Source organism: Vitis riparia, chromosome 1 (genome assembly GCF_004353265.1).
Source record: "Vitis riparia cultivar Riparia Gloire de Montpellier isolate 1030 chromosome 1, EGFV_Vit.rip_1.0, whole genome shotgun sequence".
NCBI lineage: Eukaryota > Viridiplantae > Streptophyta > Magnoliopsida > Vitales > Vitaceae > Vitis > Vitis riparia.
In genome coordinates, this window is record NC_048431.1 from 6,010,624 (window position 1) to 6,030,725 (window position 20,102).

The following is a 20,102-nucleotide window of genomic DNA, read 5'->3' on the forward strand; positions in this document are numbered from 1 at the left end:
GAGATGGATAAGAGATCCTTCATAAGAGAGGACTATATGAGAAAAGAGAAACAAAAGGACCACAGACTTTTAAGGGAGTAAAATTTAGCAATAAAGGGAGAAGAAGCTGCTCCTCCTCCTTTTGGTAAACACATAGGCTTCCTGATTTGCCAATCTAGACCTCTACGAGGAGCACTCCATCTCATTACAGAGATCCAGAATCTTTGCCATCCAGTGGTGTCATATCTCAATGACCCTCTTTTACTGTAGAATATTAGCCATAAAACTATTGCTGAATCTCCCTCCACCAAAATGCAAGAGATTCCCGACAATTTCGCCCCTTTCAGGCCTCCCAGCGAAGCAGAATCTCAGCCTCAGTGGCTAGCCCATGCCCCACAAGCTCTGAGAAAGACCTAACAATTATACCTGAAGGCCTCTTTGCCCAAACGATCCATCTAAGAATGGTTACACAAGGAACACTCAACAAATTTAAGCTCAAGGCTTCCTTCTACCAAACAAATCTACCCTAATCTGATGGCCTCCACCCTTCAATGGGAAAAGGAGATCAACCCTCTCCAATCCAAAAATACAATTCCGAAACATACCATAAAAACTCCTTGATGATAAACATGCTAAGAGTCATGAGATAGAAATACTCTTCCACTAGTCAAACACTGATCTCATCATTTCCTCAAAGAACATGACATTTATTTCAGCATGATAACCCCCCAAGGTGACTAGGCTAGCCCCATCCACAATGCTCTCTGTCTGGAGTTTCCCCCTGAATCCATCAAAGGAAATAACCAACAAATCATCAAAGCCTCTGAAAGAAATCCATCTAATCCCTGTTAAAGGGAACAACTCATAACTGAAGTGAAAAGAAGCAATGGAAAAAAAAGGGGGTCCATGAATCCCCACCTTTCAGGCACAAAAAGCAAACCCAGATCAAAAGCTCCCTGAGTCTTTTCAAACTGGAGCATCAGCAAACTGTTTGTATTCATCATGTTATTAACCATTATTAACCATGAACCAGGCAAGGCTCCGAGATTGATAGCAGTTTTAGCTGACCAACATATTTGGCTTGAGTGAAGAAAATAGAGTAATCATTTCTTGACAGTGCATCCAAATTAAAAAAATCAAAATCAAAATATAAATAAATAAATAATAAAAATAAATCCACGGCAATACAATTCTAACACCTCTTGTTCAAGAGAAAAAAGTGCTCCAAAGAAACAATAGAAAGGAAGAAAAGTCATCTATTTCAGGGTTACTTGAGTTCATGTCTTCGAATTAGTTGTAGATTAACGATTCATGGTCACTTGATTTCCTGTCTTCTAATTAGTTGTTGATTAACAATTGAAACCACAAACAAAAGAACAAAAGTAGTTTGTTAATTCAGGTGCAGTCTAAAAATAATATACAGTTCCAGCATCACAGATGTGATAATGACGCCCAATTTCAACTAACTTGAAATACAACCCACCAGAGAAGCTAGTTCTTTCACCCTCTTGCTTTTTTTCTGAATGCAGCCAAAAAGGTATGACAATTAGAAAAATATTATCATCATTATCTGCCATCATTCACAGCTGACAAATATATCAAGGTCAACTTAAGAGATCACCAACATTTGAAACGAATAAATATTACTAGCTGGTAGATATTGCAAGCGTTTGAACTTCCAACTAAAATACTGATCACTAAATCACTGAAGACAGGTCCTATTAAACAAAATAATCCATGATAAACATAGTCCAGTAAGCACTTCTTAAGATGAGGGAGAGCATAACAAGATGTCTGTATGTTACAGAAAACCTTTTTTTCTTTGGCGTGGGGCAGCAGGGGGGTGGGGGTTGATCTGTCAGGAGGGTTAAACAGTATAGACAGCAATTGTTTTTTAACTTCTATTTCATTTTATTTTCTATAGGCAGTATAGACAGCAGTTCTTCAAATCTCACCCCAGGAAAACTCAGTGTCATCATCTAATGCAGCTATATTCTAATTGAAACTACAGGAGATTCTGATACCCCTTAACAGAAAATTTATGCTTCTGTATTCCTAGTTTCATTAGACATAGCAGTAACATTAATATTCTCCGCTTCATGTCCATTATCCGACTCATCAAAACGAGTGATCATAGTTTTCCCAGGCAATAACAATCATCCAGTCAGCTTAAGTACGGATTTATTTGACATTGCTAAAATATTTTGAGCTTGGGAACCTCAAAATTGGCAATCTAGATAGTAATTACAGTTCTAGAGAGTTAAGTTAAAGGAACAGGTACCTCAACTTGAATACAGGTCTAGAGAGAAATTACCAATTGTTTAGGAGAAAATGGAACCAAAAGAATCCCTATACTACAAAAATCAAAAGAGTGTACAGAACACTCACATGCTATCAAGATCAATAAACTCTTCCTTTACCAGCAAAGCTGTCAGCTGATAGAGCCCAGGTGGAACACGATTATTAACTTCCATGCGCTGATAATATTGGTATTTAAAACCAAGTATTTGTGAAGCATGAGACTGAAAGGTTGAAAAGAAATTAGCAATACATACAATAAACAAATATACCAGTTTACTGGAAACTGACAACATTTTTTTTTTATGAATAAAGAGAAATATATTAAAAGAAAAGAGGCACTTCAAGGTACTGGAAACTGACAACATAACTTCATACCTTGGGGAAAATAGGAATCAGGTCCAAGAAGACACTGTTATCAGGCTGATGTTCAAAACACTCCAAAACCTAAGGCATTGAAGGATGATCAACAACCATATACCAATTCTAATCATCAAATCCTTCATAATTGAACACATACAAGAAAGATCAAAATAGGCACATCAATTAGAAAAGTAAAATTTACAACTTACAATATCAAAGACACGGTTTGGGTCCAGATCGAAGTGTCCAATTAATGACTGCAGAGATTATAATAAAAATAGCAACAAGAATAAAATTTCTATTTGTGACAATTAGAGACAGGAATGGAATAAAATAATTGCTTGTGAAAATTTACATCAGAACCTTAATAATGCCTATTGTTGCTGCTGATGCATTTTGACTTGAAGATTCAGAACCTCGACATAGAAGGGTAACCTACAAATCCACTGACAGTGAATATCAGATAGAAAGGCCCATAATTATGGTTTTACACTAAAAACAATTGTATACCCAGGGTATTAATTCCTCATGGAAAAGAAAAAGCATTAAAAGATTCTCAGGCTTAATGATTTTATTAGCTCAGAGGATGTTCATCTCTTTTATTACATCAAAAGCCAGAAAGCAGATTAAGGTCACTATATTGAGCCTGTAAGGCTGCAACTATGATCCATATTATACACTGTTTCATGATAAAAGAGAAACTTCAAGCCTAGAGCACCCAATCCAGAGCTAGATACAAAAGTAAAGAACATAAATTTTTGCATGCATATGGTAACCAAAGCCTCTTAGATACATTTATAAATGAAAAATTGATGAGAAGTCATCTCCATCCTTAGAAAGCATCCAATACAATTCAACAGAGACAAAGAAAGCAAAAGAATATTTTTCTTAGATGATTTATCACCCTCCAGCATTGCAAAAGAAGACCAATCAATGAAGAAATTGATGGTATTTAAAAGAAACAGTCTGGAAATGATCATACCAGCTTGGAATAGCCCTCACTCTCTTCCCTAACAAGGTTGAATTTTGTCTGCTGATAAAGAAGACGAGTGTTTACCCTAACCTGAAATCAGAAGCATAAAAACATTAGCAACAGATAGCTGAAGAAGATTGGCTATCACTCCGAAGTGGTAGTTTTATCGATGTCTCAGAACAGATCTATTTAGTCTAAAATAACACACACACACACACACACACACATATATATATATCTCATTATCTTAGTTATGCATGTGAATGTACATGAATCTTTCACTCTTTTATTGAAGAGACCTAGGATGATAAACAAAGAAAAAACTACTATATTTTGATTAGGATGCCTCTATAAATAACTAAATCATCAAATATTTATGAGTTTACAAATATCCAGTTAAGATAATTTATTATGAAGAAGATATGAACCGCATTAAATTGTGTCATGGTGACTGTACTGAATGATGTACTAAGGCATTCAAAAACCTCAGACCAAGAAGGGGAAGGGGGTTATAAACTTCTCAATAACCCACCATGTCACTTTGAGACCACAAGAAATCACAAAATAAGGATCACTTCTTGTTGGTCAACATTTTAAACCAAATGACCATTGTCAGAATATAAAAATTAAAAAAATAAAAAAAAATCATCTGCGTACCTCTTTATTCTTCAACTCTTGAGCCTTTATTTTGATCATTTCAGACTCCCAGAGGAACTCTTCCTACCATATAAGAACCATATTTATACCAATAACCAACAGTAAAACATAAAGAGCAATCATAAAACAAAATAGAATAAACCTTAGATAAGGAGATTCACCTCACAGCGCTCTTGGAAAAGCCTCAATGGGACCAGAGTAGATTCCACTAACCATTTTGCCTAGAAGGAAGAAAAAGAAGCAAGATTAATAAAGACACGTAAGAAAATAATAAAGGAAAAAACAAAAATACAAGGAAAAAGAAAGAGCGGAAAATGAACAATTACAAATCATAAGGTGCTACTCCAGATGTTACATGTCATGAACAAATATTTTTACATCTCTGATTAACTTTATTTTGCAAGTCACCTCATTGCTAATTCCGTAATTTTTGTTATTTTTGGATTTTTCTTTTTTTTCATTTTCGTGGGGAGCTTATAAAAAGATAACTCATCGATAATGAATCAAATTACAAGATAGATAAGCAATCCTTCAAACAGCAGAACGTAAGAAATAAAACGGTAGAAACAACAAACAAGGCCTACCAAAATCCTAATATAAGAAACAACTCATGGAGAGATGGAACTCATAAAAAATAAAATATAAAATATAAATAAATAAAATAAAAACATCTAATGTAAGGTACCTCACTTACCCAATTGTTGTTCCATTGTCTGGTTATCCAAATGAAGATTCCAAGTGTAAGATCAACCAACCCTATAGATGGATCAATGATTTCATGCAACCAAACATACAGTTTCTAATGTCCTCACTTCTCATATGAACCCACAGAACAATCGAAACTAAGCCCCTTTCCAACTCAAAATTATTGATAACTACGTTTCATGCAAAAAGCAAGCTTTCAAATAAAACATTAACCCTACCTCAGCAGACTTAGAGAAAACTCTTTAACTATTATTAATTGGTACCTCTGTTATCTTTGAATCAAGATCAAGGCAACCCATCTAAGGGAGTTTTAATTTGACCCTGATTGCACCTTCTCAACTCTCCTACTCAAACTATAGACAAATTGTCAATATGACATAATTATACCCTAAGTGCCTAAACACACTCTAGATAACATAATGGAAGAAAAGAATGGATGCATTTCACACCCCACAACAATTCCATACACCTACACTTGTTCAAGGAAATCCAGGCATTCATCTATGACCAACTCACTTTTTCAGAGAACCAAAGCCTTGATATTTCCTCCAAAACCCAAAAGGCAATAATCATTTTTATATAGGCAAATAAGAATATAAACTAAAAAATGCTTAAGAGGAGGCACACCTAAGTACACACAATGTGTACAATAGTCGTCTAAGCTAAACAAAGAAATAATAAACAAAAAAGATTATCTCCTTACATGAAACTTAACCACTCTACAAAATCAATCACATTGGTCATCTATGTACGTTGCATCCTAATAAGAATCCAGTCAGCCTATTTCTATGCCAAACCACAACCCATAATAAAAATGTGGCCTGAAATCGGAGGTGCTTTAAATGAGATAAAGGAATCCTGAAATTGGAGGAGCTTTAAATGAGATAAAGGAATAGTACACAATTAAAATGCGCTTTTTCCACTAGGTAAATCATAGTCATGCAGTATAAAGCAAGGCCCCAAAATAAACCTTATGGGAATAAAGCTAGATAATTTTTTTTTTAAAAATGTTTAAAATGTTGTAGTCATTTTTCTGAACCAGGTGAATAATATATACAGATTCATATGAACCATAGAAAAATAAAGAATTCATTGCATTAAATACTAACCAATTTAATAAGACGAGCACGGTTCTCTCCAGGCATCGTAAGCTGCAAAATAGGAATAGCACATGCATAAGTGATATACAAAAGTTCATCAAAATATGCCCCAGCTAATATTGACCATGTCAAATAGAAAAAGCATTGAAAAGAGGATAATAATAATAATAATAATAATAATAATAATAATAAAGCAGAAATAGAAAAATCATACATAAAAGAGTCATGAATTTCTCGGCAAAGGTAAAATAAGGCAAATTTAAAACACGGTCTGTGGACAGGAAAAAAAATTGCATCTAAAAATGGGGAAGTCAAGGATGAACTTTTATAGGTACATAAATAGCTATATTTAGAAATAATGATCCAAAATTAATTATATGGTAAAAAGGATAAGTACTAATACGTATATGAAGATGAACGTCCTAAAATCCTACTCATACAATTAAGTAAACCTCAAACACAAAACTCCTTGGAATGAGAAATCACTGAAAGGATTATTCCAACTGAACCTTCCCCAAAAGTTCAATAGAAATTGGAAAGGCAAGCACAGGCCATTTTTCTCTTTCATAACGATTCACTGAGAAAAGCAAGCTATAGGCTCAGCCAGCTTCCAATTGTATTGAGAGCTTTGATTATAACACAAAAATAATGATACCACAAAGATGGAGATGAGCCTTCAAGGTTTACTCATAGGGGGAACCAAGAAAATCCAAAGTCAATTCAATCTAGAGTATTTGAGTAATTCATGTGGGCCATTTGGTCTCAAATTTAATAGTAGCTATTTATTGGAATCCTAGTAAATTTAGAAAATCTTCTTTGATGGGATTAAACTTCTATTTTGCAAGAGTTTCCATTTTCTTTTAATTCCATTATTTAGTAATATAGGGGTATTAAAAAGAGAATTAGTGTCCTGTAAAATTTCACTAAAAGTGATCCTCACAGTTCTTTTTTTTTTTTAAAGGCAAATGCAGAAATAAATTAGAAAAGGGCACCTTAAGGAAAACCCAACAGCATACAGGGAGTATACAAAAGGCCCCTTAAGGCACACACAAAAGAAGAGAAAATACAAAACCGACCCTCATCTAACGCCTAGCCAATCAAAAAAACTAAGTAAAGGAAGAGGACCTTCATTTACAATTGACTTTGTCCACACCCAAAGATTACAAACAAAAGAATTTTTCAACCTACGAACCGAAAAGTCCTCATTATCGAAAGCAATCCTGTTTCTTTCCATCCAAACCGCCCAAAAAAGGCACAACGGGGCTGCCTTCCACACCTTTCTATGCTTTTTGCCCAACATAAAGCCCCTCCATTCAATAAGGGTATCTCTAGCCGAAGATGGGAGGACCCAAAACACTCCAAAGAGGGCGAACAAAAACTCCCATAAAGCTCTTGCCCTGGAGCAATGTATAAGAATATGATCAATAGACTCTTCTTCCTCACAGCACAGAAAACATCTATTAGCAAGAGCCCACCCCCTCTTTTTAAGCTGATCCATAGTAAGCACCTTACCCCAAGAAGCCTCCCAAGCGAAAAAATCACTTTGGAAGGCACACTAGGGCTCCATATCAAACTATGAGGGAAAAGACCAGCTCTTCTTGAAGATAGATCATTATAGAGTGATTTAACTGAAAAAATCCCATTCGAAGTCACTTTCCACATCATTCTATCTTCCATAAGAGGAATAAGCCTTGCACCTCGGATTGTCAAAAGAAGCCTCTCCACCTCCTCCACCTTCCAATCATTGAAGGGCCTAGAAAATCTAGGACTCCAAACCCCTTCCTCTCCCGAAGTATCCCAAAACTCCTCTACCCAAGCCTCCTTAGAGGAGGCAATAGCATACAAGGAGGGAAAAGAATTGCATAAGGCGAAGTTCCCCCACCATATATCTTTCCAAAATTTTACCCTTCTACCATTCCCCACTGAAAAAACGACTTTATTTTGCATAAGGGCACCTTCCTTCCTTATTTCCTTCCAAAATCCTACTCCATAACTCTCCCTAACTTCTCTAGAACCCCAACCCCCTTCTTCCTCCCCGAACTTCCTACTAATGACATGCCTCCAAAAGTTCTCCCTTTCATTCGCAAAACGCCAATTCCACTTGCAAAGAAGGGCCCTATTAAGGATGGATAGGCGTCTAACTCCCAAGCCCCCCTTCCTTTTGTCCATACAAACGGTATCCCAATTAACTAAGTGAGGCTTCCTCTCCAAAGCACCCCCTCCCCACAAGAAATCCCTTTGAATTTTCTCCAACCTTAGACTAACCACTCTTGGCATTCGAAGTAAAGACATCAAGTATATGGGCATACTTGACAATGTACTCCGAATTAAAGTGATTCTCCCTCCTTTGGAAATAAATTGCCTCTTCCACAAGGCCAGCCGTTTCCGAAATCTCTCTTCCACCCATCCCAAACAGCCACAGACTTGTGGTTCGCCCCCAAAGGAATCCCCAAATAAGAAGAAGGCAGCCTGCCCAATTTACAGCCAGCCTCGAGAGCCAAATTCTCCAAATTCTCCACTCTACCAACCGGCAAAATTTCACTTTTGTCCAAGTTGATTCTTGTTGAATATAATGTATTTATAGTATATTATCTTTCCTTGTTAATATAGGTCACATGTATGGTAGTTAGGACTCCTAGCCTTGTATATATATATATCTCTCAATTGTAAGTAGAAATTACATGAATGAGAATTAAGGTTTTTCTTCTTTCTCTCTCTCTCTCAACAATTCTCAAACCTGATATGGCTTCAAACCACATCAACAACCAGCTTAAGTGGACCATCCGATCTTCAGAAGCTTCACAAAACACTTAAGTGTCGTCGGCAAACAGCAAATGAGAGACCAAAGCCCCATCCCCGCCCCTTCCATTAACCCTACAGCCTGATAGGAACCCTCCCCCCACTGCTCTATGGATCAGCCTACTAAGGGCCTCCATTCCTATCACAAAAAGATAAGGGGATAGGGGGTCCCCCTGACGCAGCCCCCTTGAACTATTGAAATAGTCTTCCGGAGTGCCATTGATCAAGACTGAAAACGTTGCTGTAGAGATGCACCAAGAGATCCACTCGGTCCACTTCTCCCCAAATTCCATGCTTTGCAATACAAACAGCAAAAAATTCCAGTTTATGTGATCGTATGCGTTCTCGAAGTCCAATTTACATAACACCCCACTCTCGTTTCGTTTCAACAAAGAATCTATTGCCTCATTGGCAATAAGGGCAACATCGAGAATCTGTCTTCCTTCAACAAAGGCGTTTTGAGCTGAAGACACCACTTTACCCACTACCTTCTTAAGCCTGTTAGCTAACACTTTTGCCAACAGTTTATACAATCTGCCCACCAAACTGATTGGTCTGAAGTCTCTAAGGTCCTCGGCGCTAGCTTTTTTTGGGATTAAGACCAGGAAGGTCGAATTTAGGCTCCTAACGAATCTGCCACACTCGTGAAATTCTATCAAAAAACCCATAATCTCTTCTTTGACAAAATCCCAACAAAATTGCCAGAACCTAAGGGGGAAACCATCTGGACCCGAAGCCTTGTCCCCGTTCAGGTCTGAAAGAGCCTTGAAGACCTCTTCCTCTGAAAAAACCTCCTCCAGTCTAGTTGCATCCTCATCTCCAATTCTATTAAAGTCCAAACCTTCCATAGATGGGTGCCAGCCCCCCGGGTCAGTCAACTGGTCCTTAAAAGCTCTAACCACACCCCTCTTTATCTCCTGCTCCTCTGTTAACCATACTCCGTCAACTTTAATCTTGGACAGGCAGTTTCTCCTTCTATGGGAGTTAGCCATTTTATGAAAAAATCTTGTGTTTCTATCACCCTCCCTTAGCCAAACTTCTCTTGATTTTTGTCTCCAAGAAACCTCCTCCATTAGAGCCCATTTTTCGAAGTCCCCCTTTGCTACCTTTCTAGCTTCCAGTTCCTCCAATGATAAGGGGCGAAGCTTCTCCTGACCATCCCAGAAATTCACCTTGTCCAAGGCCAATTTCTTATTGACACCCACCTGCCCAAAAACATCCTTGTTCCACGACTTTAAAATAGCCTTCAAAGCCTTCAACTTCTCAGCAAGGATGAAACTAAACGAACCATTGAAGCTTAGTCTTTGCCACCACCCCTTCAACAGATCCTTAAATCCCTCCTCCTTAAGCCACATATTTTCCAACCAGAAAGGAACAGGACCTCTTCTAACCCCTCCCCCATCCAATAGAATAGGGAAGTGGTCAGACATAGGCCTAAGAAGAGTACACTGCACCGCCCCCTTAAAGTGACCCTCCCAATCCTCCGACACCAAGAAACGATCTAACCTGGACATAGTTTGATTGTTCAACCCTCCGCTCCAGGTGAATGGACCCCCTAAAGGGGGAGATCCCTCAAGTCCAAGTCATCAATCACTTCCGAAAATCTTCTCATTGAAGAAGACAACCTCCCCCTCTTCGACTCTCATTTGGAAATCTGATCAAATTGAAGTCTCCTCCGATACACCAAGGATCACTCCAGAGTCCGCGGATGGCCCCTAGCTCTTCCCAAAACAGCTCTCTATATCTCTTCAAGGTAGGACCATACACTCCTGAAAAAATCCAACTAAATCCATCTTCACAGTTCTTAAACCGGCAGGAAATGGAGAAGAGACCCACCTCCATCCCTTCCAGCTCCAACACTCTTTTATCCCAAAAAACCAACACCCCTCCAGCTGCCCCCCTCGCATTCAGAACTCCCCAATCTAAAAATCTCCCCACTCCAAGACTTCTCACCACCCCTAAAGACATCTGAGACATTTTAGTCTCCTGCAGGCATACCAAGTCCACTTTTTGGGATCTGATTAAGGCCTTAATTGAACTCCTCTTATTTCTATCATTCACCCCCGGGACATTCCAAGATAAGATTTTAATCTTCATTTAAAACACAGAGCTCTATCCCCGTTTCTTCTATCCGAACCTTTCTTCCTGCTTTCTCCTTCATAATTAATCGGCCATTCCAGTTTTTTCACTTCCCTATCAAACCTAGTCATCCCTGAAATTCCTTTCTTCTTGCCTTGATCCCTCCTGGATTTCAACCTTAACAATAGTTTAAGAATTTCCCCTTCAACACCAACTGTCGAGAATCCCAGAGTCTTACTGAACTTAGCCAAGCTTGTCATTCCAACCGCTACCCTGGTCCTCTTCTTCCTCCAGATCCTCACTCTCCTTTGACCTGATACCCATATTCTTTCCCCCCTCTGTACCGTCTCCCACGGACTTCCATCAATCAGCACGGCACGCAACGGAGCTTGATACCCAACACCTTCGTCAATGACTGTCATACCCCTAACACCCCCCACCACCATAGCCCGATCGCACCCAGAGAGAGGAGAAGAAGAGAAGAGGACTTGATCCCCTCCCCAAAAACATCGGTAACGGACTCATACCTGGATGCCTCAGCTGACAAAGCTTCTTCAGTCATTCGCGCTCTCGCTTTCGCCGTGAAAGACTCTGAATCCCTCCAATCTCCTCCGAGAAAGCAAGCGATCCCCCCGTCCTCCTTATCTTGGCCACCCAAAGCTTCCATCGTAGCCCTAATTTCCATCTCCTCGACCTCGGCATGAGGAGAAGCCCTATTTCCTTTTATCCCCCCCAACTCAGGCTCAAAACCCATATCGGCCCTCTCTTCGCAGCCCGCAATCGAACCCTTTATGAGAAAAGGCCTATCCTCGCAGCCCATTACCTACCCTTTTAACATGATGGGCCTCGGCTCACAATCTGGCCCAACCATCTGGGCTCCCTCATAGTCTGGCTTAAGACCAACCTCTCCAAGCCCGCTCCTGAATTGGGCCTCCCAAACGGGCCCAAAATCACAAGCTGTTGGCCCGGATTTAAAACCTCCCAAACTTGCTGATTTCCCTATACCTTGACTTCTAATCCCAAAAATGTCTTCTCCATCAGTCACCTCCGCTCCAGGCCCCCTTTCAGCCAACTCAGATGGAAAGCCTGTAACCCCTTTTGAAGAGCTACCACAGGGCGGCTTAGCTACTCCCCTCTGCTCCTTTGGCTGTCCAACCTTCACCAACACACCTCCTCTGCACTCATCACGAGACCCACTCCCTGTAACTGCTACAGCCACTGCAGCCCCTTTCCCGAGACCACTTCCCGCCGGCACCACCTGAGAGAACCAAGGTGGGGATTCCCACCACCGCTGGACTGAGAAGCACCCCATCTCATCCACAATCTGGACGGAGGAAGGTGTGTCCCTGCCCACCATTTTCACCAACATTTTAGCCCATTGCAGCTCTGCCATTGAATCCGTCTTGTTGTCCACAGCAATGAACCCATCACAACCATCTCCTATCAACTTAAACACCTCTCGATTCCATAAGTGAAGGGGAAGACCTACCACTCTCACCCATACCTCGCTAGCAAAGGCTCCATTGCTAAAGCACCCCACCTCCGGGTGCCATCTTTCCATCAATAATACACTGCCTAACACCTTTCTCTTCCCTCTAGCAAGAACACGCTCGGCCTCACTAACCAATTCGAACTCGAAGAGCATTAACCCACCTCCCATTACAGCTATGTCCAGCTTGCCTTTGAGGAGCCAAACGTGGACAGCCCAGTTTTTCAGGTAATCCAACTCAGGGGGATGGTTCTCCACCTTTTCCCATCTACCCACTAAGCAACGACCCAGCTGCTCTAATCTACCAGGCTTCACCCTCCTTCCCACTTCCAACCAGACCTTATCCCCAAGTCTACCCAATCTCAGTTTTGCTACATCCGCATATGTCCTTTGATCAAGCTCCTTTTCCTTATTCAGCACCTCAAGAGAAAGAGGGTCCTTTAATCCTCCAAATGGAGCTACCCCAACCTCTCTCAGCTTCTCAGCCAAGATATTTCATCCTCCAGATAACCTCTTTCCTTCTGGAAAAATTAAGCAAAATCTTTTTGCCTCTAAATCACGAACAGAACAGAGAATGAATCTTCCCGCCTCATTTGTACGACGCTCCAATCTATACTTCCTTCCCTCCTCCTCCCATGCGAAGGACCAATTTCTATCATCTCTATCTCTACAGCAGGACTCCACTCCTACCAACAAACTACTGAGACTTGCATCTCCAAATCTGATCCAAGATGATATCCCTTTACATCTCTCCCAAATGCATCCTCTCAGCTTGCCTCCTACTTCATCAATCACAAGTTCAAAAGCTTTGGACTCCACAGTAAATCATCTTCTTCCTCCTCTAGACATCTCGCTATGCTTCACATTACTGCATACGAATCTAAAGATGATCCTCACGGTTCTTAAACCAACATGACACTAAGAAAATCCCCACTTCCACTTCCAACAATTGTAACACCCTATTGTCCCAAAACACCAACACACCACCTAAGGATGGTCATTAGCAAATAGATGTTATCTTTGCCAAATGCATGAAAAATTCATAGATCACATCCTTCCCCACTGTGTAAAGACAAGGGTTCTATGGGAGATATTCTTTACTCTTTTTAGGGTGTCTTAAATGCTTCCTTCTTCGGTTAGAGCTATGCTTTTAGGTTGGAATAGTTCGTTTGTGGGCAAAAAGCACAAGAAAGTTTGGAGAGCAGGCCTCTTATACATTCTTCAGACAGTTTGGAACGCAAGGAATAGAATTGTCTTCAAAGGCAACGTGCTTTCCATCCAAAAGCTAAAAGGATCTTTTATTTGTTTTTTTTTTTGGTCGGAAACTAAGATGTTTGTAAAAGATGGTCCTTCGCCTCTAATTAGTTTCATTAATTGATTGAGCTCTTGTTGAGGGTGAGGGTGTTTTTGCACCTCCTTTTTGGCAACTTCTTTTTTGTTTGACCTATGTGGGGATGGGTGTTTTTATCTTGTATACTTTGAGTCGCTCTTTTAGCACCTCTTTTTAATATATACTCTTTTTTATTTATCAAAACAAATGGTCTTTGATCTCATCCACTTTAAGGGATAAAAGGATGTGCTGCAAGAAGTTACCATTGGCACGTCCTCACCAAAGGGCCTCCACCTTCAAAAAAGACTTGGCTCGATACACTTAACCCCACTTAACTGCCATGGGCCTCTAGCAACTTATTGCCTTAGAACCCATTTCTACAAAGCCAAACATAGCCCAATCCCTTGCAATGCCAATGTCATTTGGGCCCACCTTATCAAGATCACCCTTGTTGCACTCAATATGATACACTAGAAAAGGAGAGCACACCACACTACTAGGCCCAACCCCCACTAGTTTGCAAACTTCTTAAAAAGATGGGCCCACTACTCCTTTTGCAAGATGCTTTTAGCCCTTAAGTGTCATATTTTCTCCCCTATTCTCAAGCAACATGTCGTTCATCCTTACTCTCCCACCAACACGTGAAGGCCCCTCCACCCCTTCCCTCACTTCTAGTGCTCCTTAACCTCACTTTTAGTGCTCCTTAACCTCACTTTGGTTCAACCAAAATCATCCATGGCAGAATCTCCCACCAGAGTTGAATGGTGAAACTCAAAAGCCTCACAACCACCACTTGCAAAGTACCTAGGGCCTTCTTCCCGTCGATCGAACAAGGATCCTTGCCCACTGCATATTACACCAATATGCCACATCCTCATTCGCAGCCATAAAACCAACCATAAGTGTTCCCAACCCTTTTAAAAAAAGTTCATTTCCCCATAGATGAAGTAGTAACACTACTAACCCCACCCACACTTCTTGGGCACTAACTCCATCCCTAAAACAACCACCTTCTCAAAACCACCTATCGAGATGTCACCTCTTCCCCTTGAAAAATACCAACCCCATCTATACCACCCTTTCAACATCAACAACTTTCTTGAACTCAAACACAAAAAAGGAGCCTCTCGTCAATGCCATATGGAGGTTCCCCCATGAGTGTCAATCATACCTTGCCCAAGTTTTCAAAAAGAATAGGTTTGGAACCTTACCTGAGAAATCACTTTATCTACCCATGAGACATAGCTAAAGGTGTGCCATATTATTATTGATTTCCCTCTTCCCATTTGAATCCACACCACTTCACCCACACTAACTTAGTCGCAACTCATTATCTCTGCTTATGAAATACCCTTGCTTTGGCTTCCCTTGCAAAGGAAGATTGGCTACCTTAGCATCCTACCCAATCTCGTGCAAGGGAGCTATCCTAAGCTCCTTAACTTCATAGCTTGAACCATCCACCCCCTTGGAAGACCTCTCCTAAACTTTATGGTCGTTGCTCTTTTCTTTTCTTCTATCGAACATACAGAACATTGCAAAAAATAAAAAACCATGCCTTATGGCTATGCGTTTCCAGCTTCAAATTCTTTTCTCCCTCCATCTAAACTTTCCTATAAGTTTTTAGCTCAGTGTCTTCACGAAATTATTCTACCCCTTCCAACAACAAGGCAAGGCCTTGCTCGACAAACCTGATCCAAGATGAGAAACATCGACCCCTCTCCTATACCTTTCCCACCACCTTACCTTTGACTTTCTCTACAAAAATCATGAAGGATTTTAAATCAACGCCAAAACAGCATCTACCTCCATTCAGAGCCATTCAAAAAGATCCTGTGTACCCCAAACTCCACTTTTCTCCAAAGCTAGCTTCATGTCATGAGGCTAGGGCATCCAATTCCTAATAATTGTTCAAATCAAAATTAAAATACTTCCTGACCCATCGAATTTATTAAAACACTACCTTCTATGTGAGGAAGCCATATTGTATGCTTCATCTGTTGTTTAAGACTTCTAACTAAATGATAATTTCCAGTGCTTGATTAATCCAGGACATTCTAAAAACTGTTTCTAATAGTCTGAAAGAATTTGTTTAACTATTTTTAAAAAGATTATTTTATTTATGGCTGTCTATAACTTCTATAAACAGAAATTGCAACCTGCCCAATGAGAAGGTTTCTAAACTTACTTCCACCCATTTACCAAGACATAAGCCAAACTAGAAATTTGAATATTTAGCTACTGAGGACACTGAAGAGAAGAGAAGATGATAAAATTTTGAAATTCATGCTATAGGTAGTTTTGGTGTCTAAAATCCAAAGAAAAGAAATAGAAAAAAAAAAAAGAAAAAACCTCACCCCAACCAAATATTGGTATTAAAGTCAGTGTAGTGTAGGTTTTTTCACCCTATGGTGCCAAATAATAAAGATTCAAAAAATAAATCCTTTTCTTCGTCAGCATTCCCTCAGCCACCAAGCAAAGCTTTGAGTCTGATGAACCAAAAAAAAAGGAACAAGAAAGGAGAGAGAAAGACGGAGTATAGCGTGAACGAAAAGGATAACTCACATCTAGGGCCATTTGTGTAACAATGTCTGCAAAATTGGAAGCCAATTCTTCATCTGATTCTTTATCAGAAAACTCGACTGAATCCAATGCCACTTTACACTTGTGAAGTGGTAATTCACCGCGAACCTAACAGAAGAGCATCCAAATCAATTTTCAAAAAATAAAAAAGAAAAGCAAAGAAAAGAAAAGAAAAACACACACAATAGACAGAAAACGATTGCACAAATTCTCCATTTGCTTCAGCCTTCGTTTTTTTTTTCTTTTCTTTTCTTTTCTTTTCTTTTGAAAAAAATAAGAAATCGACAAAGAGTGAAGAAATTTTTTATTTTTTCTCTGCTGTGAATTGAAGCAGGAACCTCCCAGGCCCACCCCAGCCCCTTACCACATGAGCCAGGCCTCAAGAGCAAAAGTTAATGAACTTCTGGTTCAGAGAGAGTTAACACGAAAATTTCCAAGGGTATACATACCCCGTTTGATTGGTAACAAAACACAGAAGAAGAAAAATAAAAAATAAATAAACAAACTAGGAAATATTAGAACTCCACCTCCAACCCAAACGCAGCATCCAAAAAGTACACATATTTCTAACCAGCAAACCATTTACTGGGGAAAACAAACAAAACAAAAGGACGAGAGGGAAAAAGAAACGAACCAGGGTAGAGCAAAGCTCGTAGAGGAAGCGGAGCATGGGAACAGTACCCGAGACTTTGAAGCTAGGGTTTCCACTTTTCCATTCCCGAAGACAGTCATCTGTGACATGTATGCACTCTATCGGTGGAAGAGACATTTCTCAGAAAAATCGGAGGGGAGGAGAAACCCTAGCGGTGATTTAGAGAGGAGAAGGAGAGAGTGGCAGGGATGTAATTTGGGGGATTTCCATATGGCAAGATGGAGAAAATACTCGAATCGTGGGTTTCAGGAGACTGTATTCGGGATTTGGAACCTTGAAGCCCTCATTGGCTCCTAATCTGAGCCTGTCAGATAGCCGATGTGGTGAATTAAAATTCCATAATTAATTAATTTAAAATTAATAAATTAACTTCTTTACCAAAATATTTGTCATATAAATAAATTGGTCTCATGCTCTTTTTAAAGTCTTTGGCTGTGGTATTAACTTTAGGTGCGTAAGAATCAGTTGTAAAAAGCAATTGTTAAGTAATTTCACCCACTTTGTTTCGGAATTTGGTCTTTTATTTTGAAGTATTTTTGATAGCTTCAATTGATTTCTTTCGTAATTTGTAATTACATATTAGGCCTAGATAAAAATTAACAATCAAGTTGGAATTTGATTGATATAATGAATGTCTCTATTTGATCATTTGATTCCTTTGAGAATGAGTTTGACCCGAGCCTCAACTTCGATCTTAACTTGTATTAAATCTATGCTTGGACTTGACATATATTTTGCATGGACTTACGTTTTTTTCATATCTTGGACTTATATTATAATCTATTTGACAGTAATTTCAAAAAGTGTTTTGTAGGAGCTCACACTTTTAGGTGGTATTTGTTTTTTGGATGAATAGAAAAAGCCAAGTATTTTGGCTTTTTCTATTTAGCTAAAAGTAACCTGTTGATATCGTTCAACATAATTAAACTGAACTTATTGAGAACAAGTTCACTTTAGTTATGTTGAACGATGTTAAAAGATTACTTTTAGCTTAATAGAAAAAACTAAATATTCTAATTTTTTCTATTCGGTTAAAAAACAAACATCACCTAGTTTAAAAAGCAAAATTTACGAAACACTTTTAAATTTTTTAAAAAATCACTTAATGGTATTTTATAGAGTAACACTTTGGAGGTGATTCTTCTATAAACACTTCGATTAAAAACATTTCAAATAGAAACACTTTCAAATGCACTTTTAGATTTCATTTGGCAATATTTCCGTTCAAAGTGTGTTTTAGTGAAAGTATTTTTTTTCTAACAACTTTTTTAAGATAAACAACTATTAAATTTTCTCCAAACAATACTATAAGTTATTTTTCAAATTTTTAAAAATGTTTCATAAATTTTACCAAACACTCAGGGGTTTGTTTGGCAATTATTTTCCATAACAATTTTCTATTTCCCAAAAAAAAAAAAAAAAGGAAAAAATATTTAACAATCAAAAACTAATTTTATTTTATTTTTTTAAATAGTGTTTTTATAAAACATTTTTTAATTATTTTTTATTAATTTCACTTTTTTTAGTATTATTTTAAAAAATAATTATATAAGCATGTAGAGTGATTAAAAATAAAACATTATACATAAAAATTATGTTTAAAACATATTTAAAAGTATTAAAAACAAATTGAAAACATTTTAAGTTTCCACACTGATTTTATTATACAAAACATCAAATAATAGTTTTCCAAAATTATTATCAAAAACAGTTTTTTATAACTGTTTTTTAAAACACTTTTTTATAACTAAAAGTGTTTTTACTTGAAATATTTTTAGTAGAAATATTTTCTCTTGAAGTGTGTTTACGAAAATCATTTACTAATTGTTTCTCTATAAAATAATATAAATGATTTTTTAACCCTATAAATAATTTTTCAGATTTTTAAAAATATTTTTTAAATTTTGTCAAACACCTAATTTTTTTTTTCAAAAATACTTTTTAACCTAAAAGCATTTCTTATAATCACTATTAATTCTTCCACACTACATGTGATTTTTCAAAATTTTAAAAAGTGTTTTTTAAATTTGATCAAACATTTACTTTTGTTTTTCAAAAACAACTTTCAAACTAAAAAGACCTATCAAACAAACTCTTAGACTTTGGGACGGATTAAGCTTTTGGGTGTCTTGAGTGTGAGTTTAAACATAGCATGTCTTTGACGGGCTTAAATCTTAATTTAGCTCACGTTTCACTCACGACATGAATGTTTTATATCATGTTAAGAAAATATCTTAAACATGATTTTCGCATCTTCAAAATTAATATTCTAAGACTTGAAAAACTTTATGAACCCTCTCGAGTTTTCTTCAACTATTTTCAAGCATGGAAACCTTCTCACATCTACCAGTGCATTGGAAGCTAGAACACCTCTTATTAATCAGAAATATATTTGTATATTTTTTATTGGTTATAAATCAATTAACATTTTAAAATATTTTAAGAAAAAATTAAATGGTTTTGACCCTCAAAGTTTTTATTATTATTTAATTAAACTTAATGTTTAAGAGAAATTTGAAAATGCATATTCGAATGCCCTTTAATTTATTAAATTTTATGGTATTTAGTTGCTTATATACACCTTTTGTGTTTTCCCTCAAAGGCGCTAAGATGGTTCTCACATACTTCTTCAATTTCGAAAAGCCTCCCATTTTGCCTTTGACTCGAAGTACTTCTTACCATTTGTAATAATATTTTTTGACACATACTACCTACACAAAAATATATGAGGAGATTAAAAACACATTTCTAGTACATTTATTAGAACAACTTTCTTATCGAGGATAAGTACTCTTTGAAGGAAGTTTTCATGCATCAAATTTCTTAAATTTTGTAAGACTCGTGTAATTGTCATTTTTTTTTACCTCAAGACATGCAAATGCAATATCAAATATATACACTCTATCAATGTTACACCAATTACTTCAAGTAAAGACATTTGATATTCATTCATCTTGTAAGTGTAACCCATAATCAACACCGTTAAGAAGACTGGTAACAAATGAATGGATCATGGGTGTCCACAAACAATAGATCTATTATACGATTATTATGGTCATTCATTTCATGCCATTTGATGTAGTTCAACTCCATTAACT

At 37.8% G+C, this 20,102-nt stretch overlaps 1 protein-coding gene across 1 annotated transcript in view; it reads right to left on the minus strand.

Moving 5' to 3' along the window:
* LOC117911491 (THO complex subunit 2) overlaps window positions 1-17,280 on the minus strand; it is a 70,980-nt gene extending 53,700 nt beyond the window's left edge. The window contains exons 1-10 of the mRNA XM_034825894.1: window positions 16,987-17,280; window positions 16,335-16,460; window positions 6,085-6,126; window positions 4,432-4,491; window positions 4,271-4,333; window positions 3,623-3,703; window positions 3,004-3,075; window positions 2,850-2,897; window positions 2,656-2,724; window positions 2,368-2,501 (exon numbers count right to left, since the gene is read on the minus strand). Of these exons, the coding sequence (XP_034681785.1) occupies window positions 2,368-2,501; window positions 2,656-2,724; window positions 2,850-2,897; window positions 3,004-3,075; window positions 3,623-3,703; window positions 4,271-4,333; window positions 4,432-4,491; window positions 6,085-6,126; window positions 16,335-16,460; window positions 16,987-17,121 (830 nt within the window). The 5' untranslated portion in view covers window positions 17,122-17,280. The remainder of the gene's footprint in view (window positions 1-2,367; window positions 2,502-2,655; window positions 2,725-2,849; window positions 2,898-3,003; window positions 3,076-3,622; window positions 3,704-4,270; window positions 4,334-4,431; window positions 4,492-6,084; window positions 6,127-16,334; window positions 16,461-16,986) is intronic.
* Between the last annotated feature and the right edge of the window lie 2,822 nt (window positions 17,281-20,102).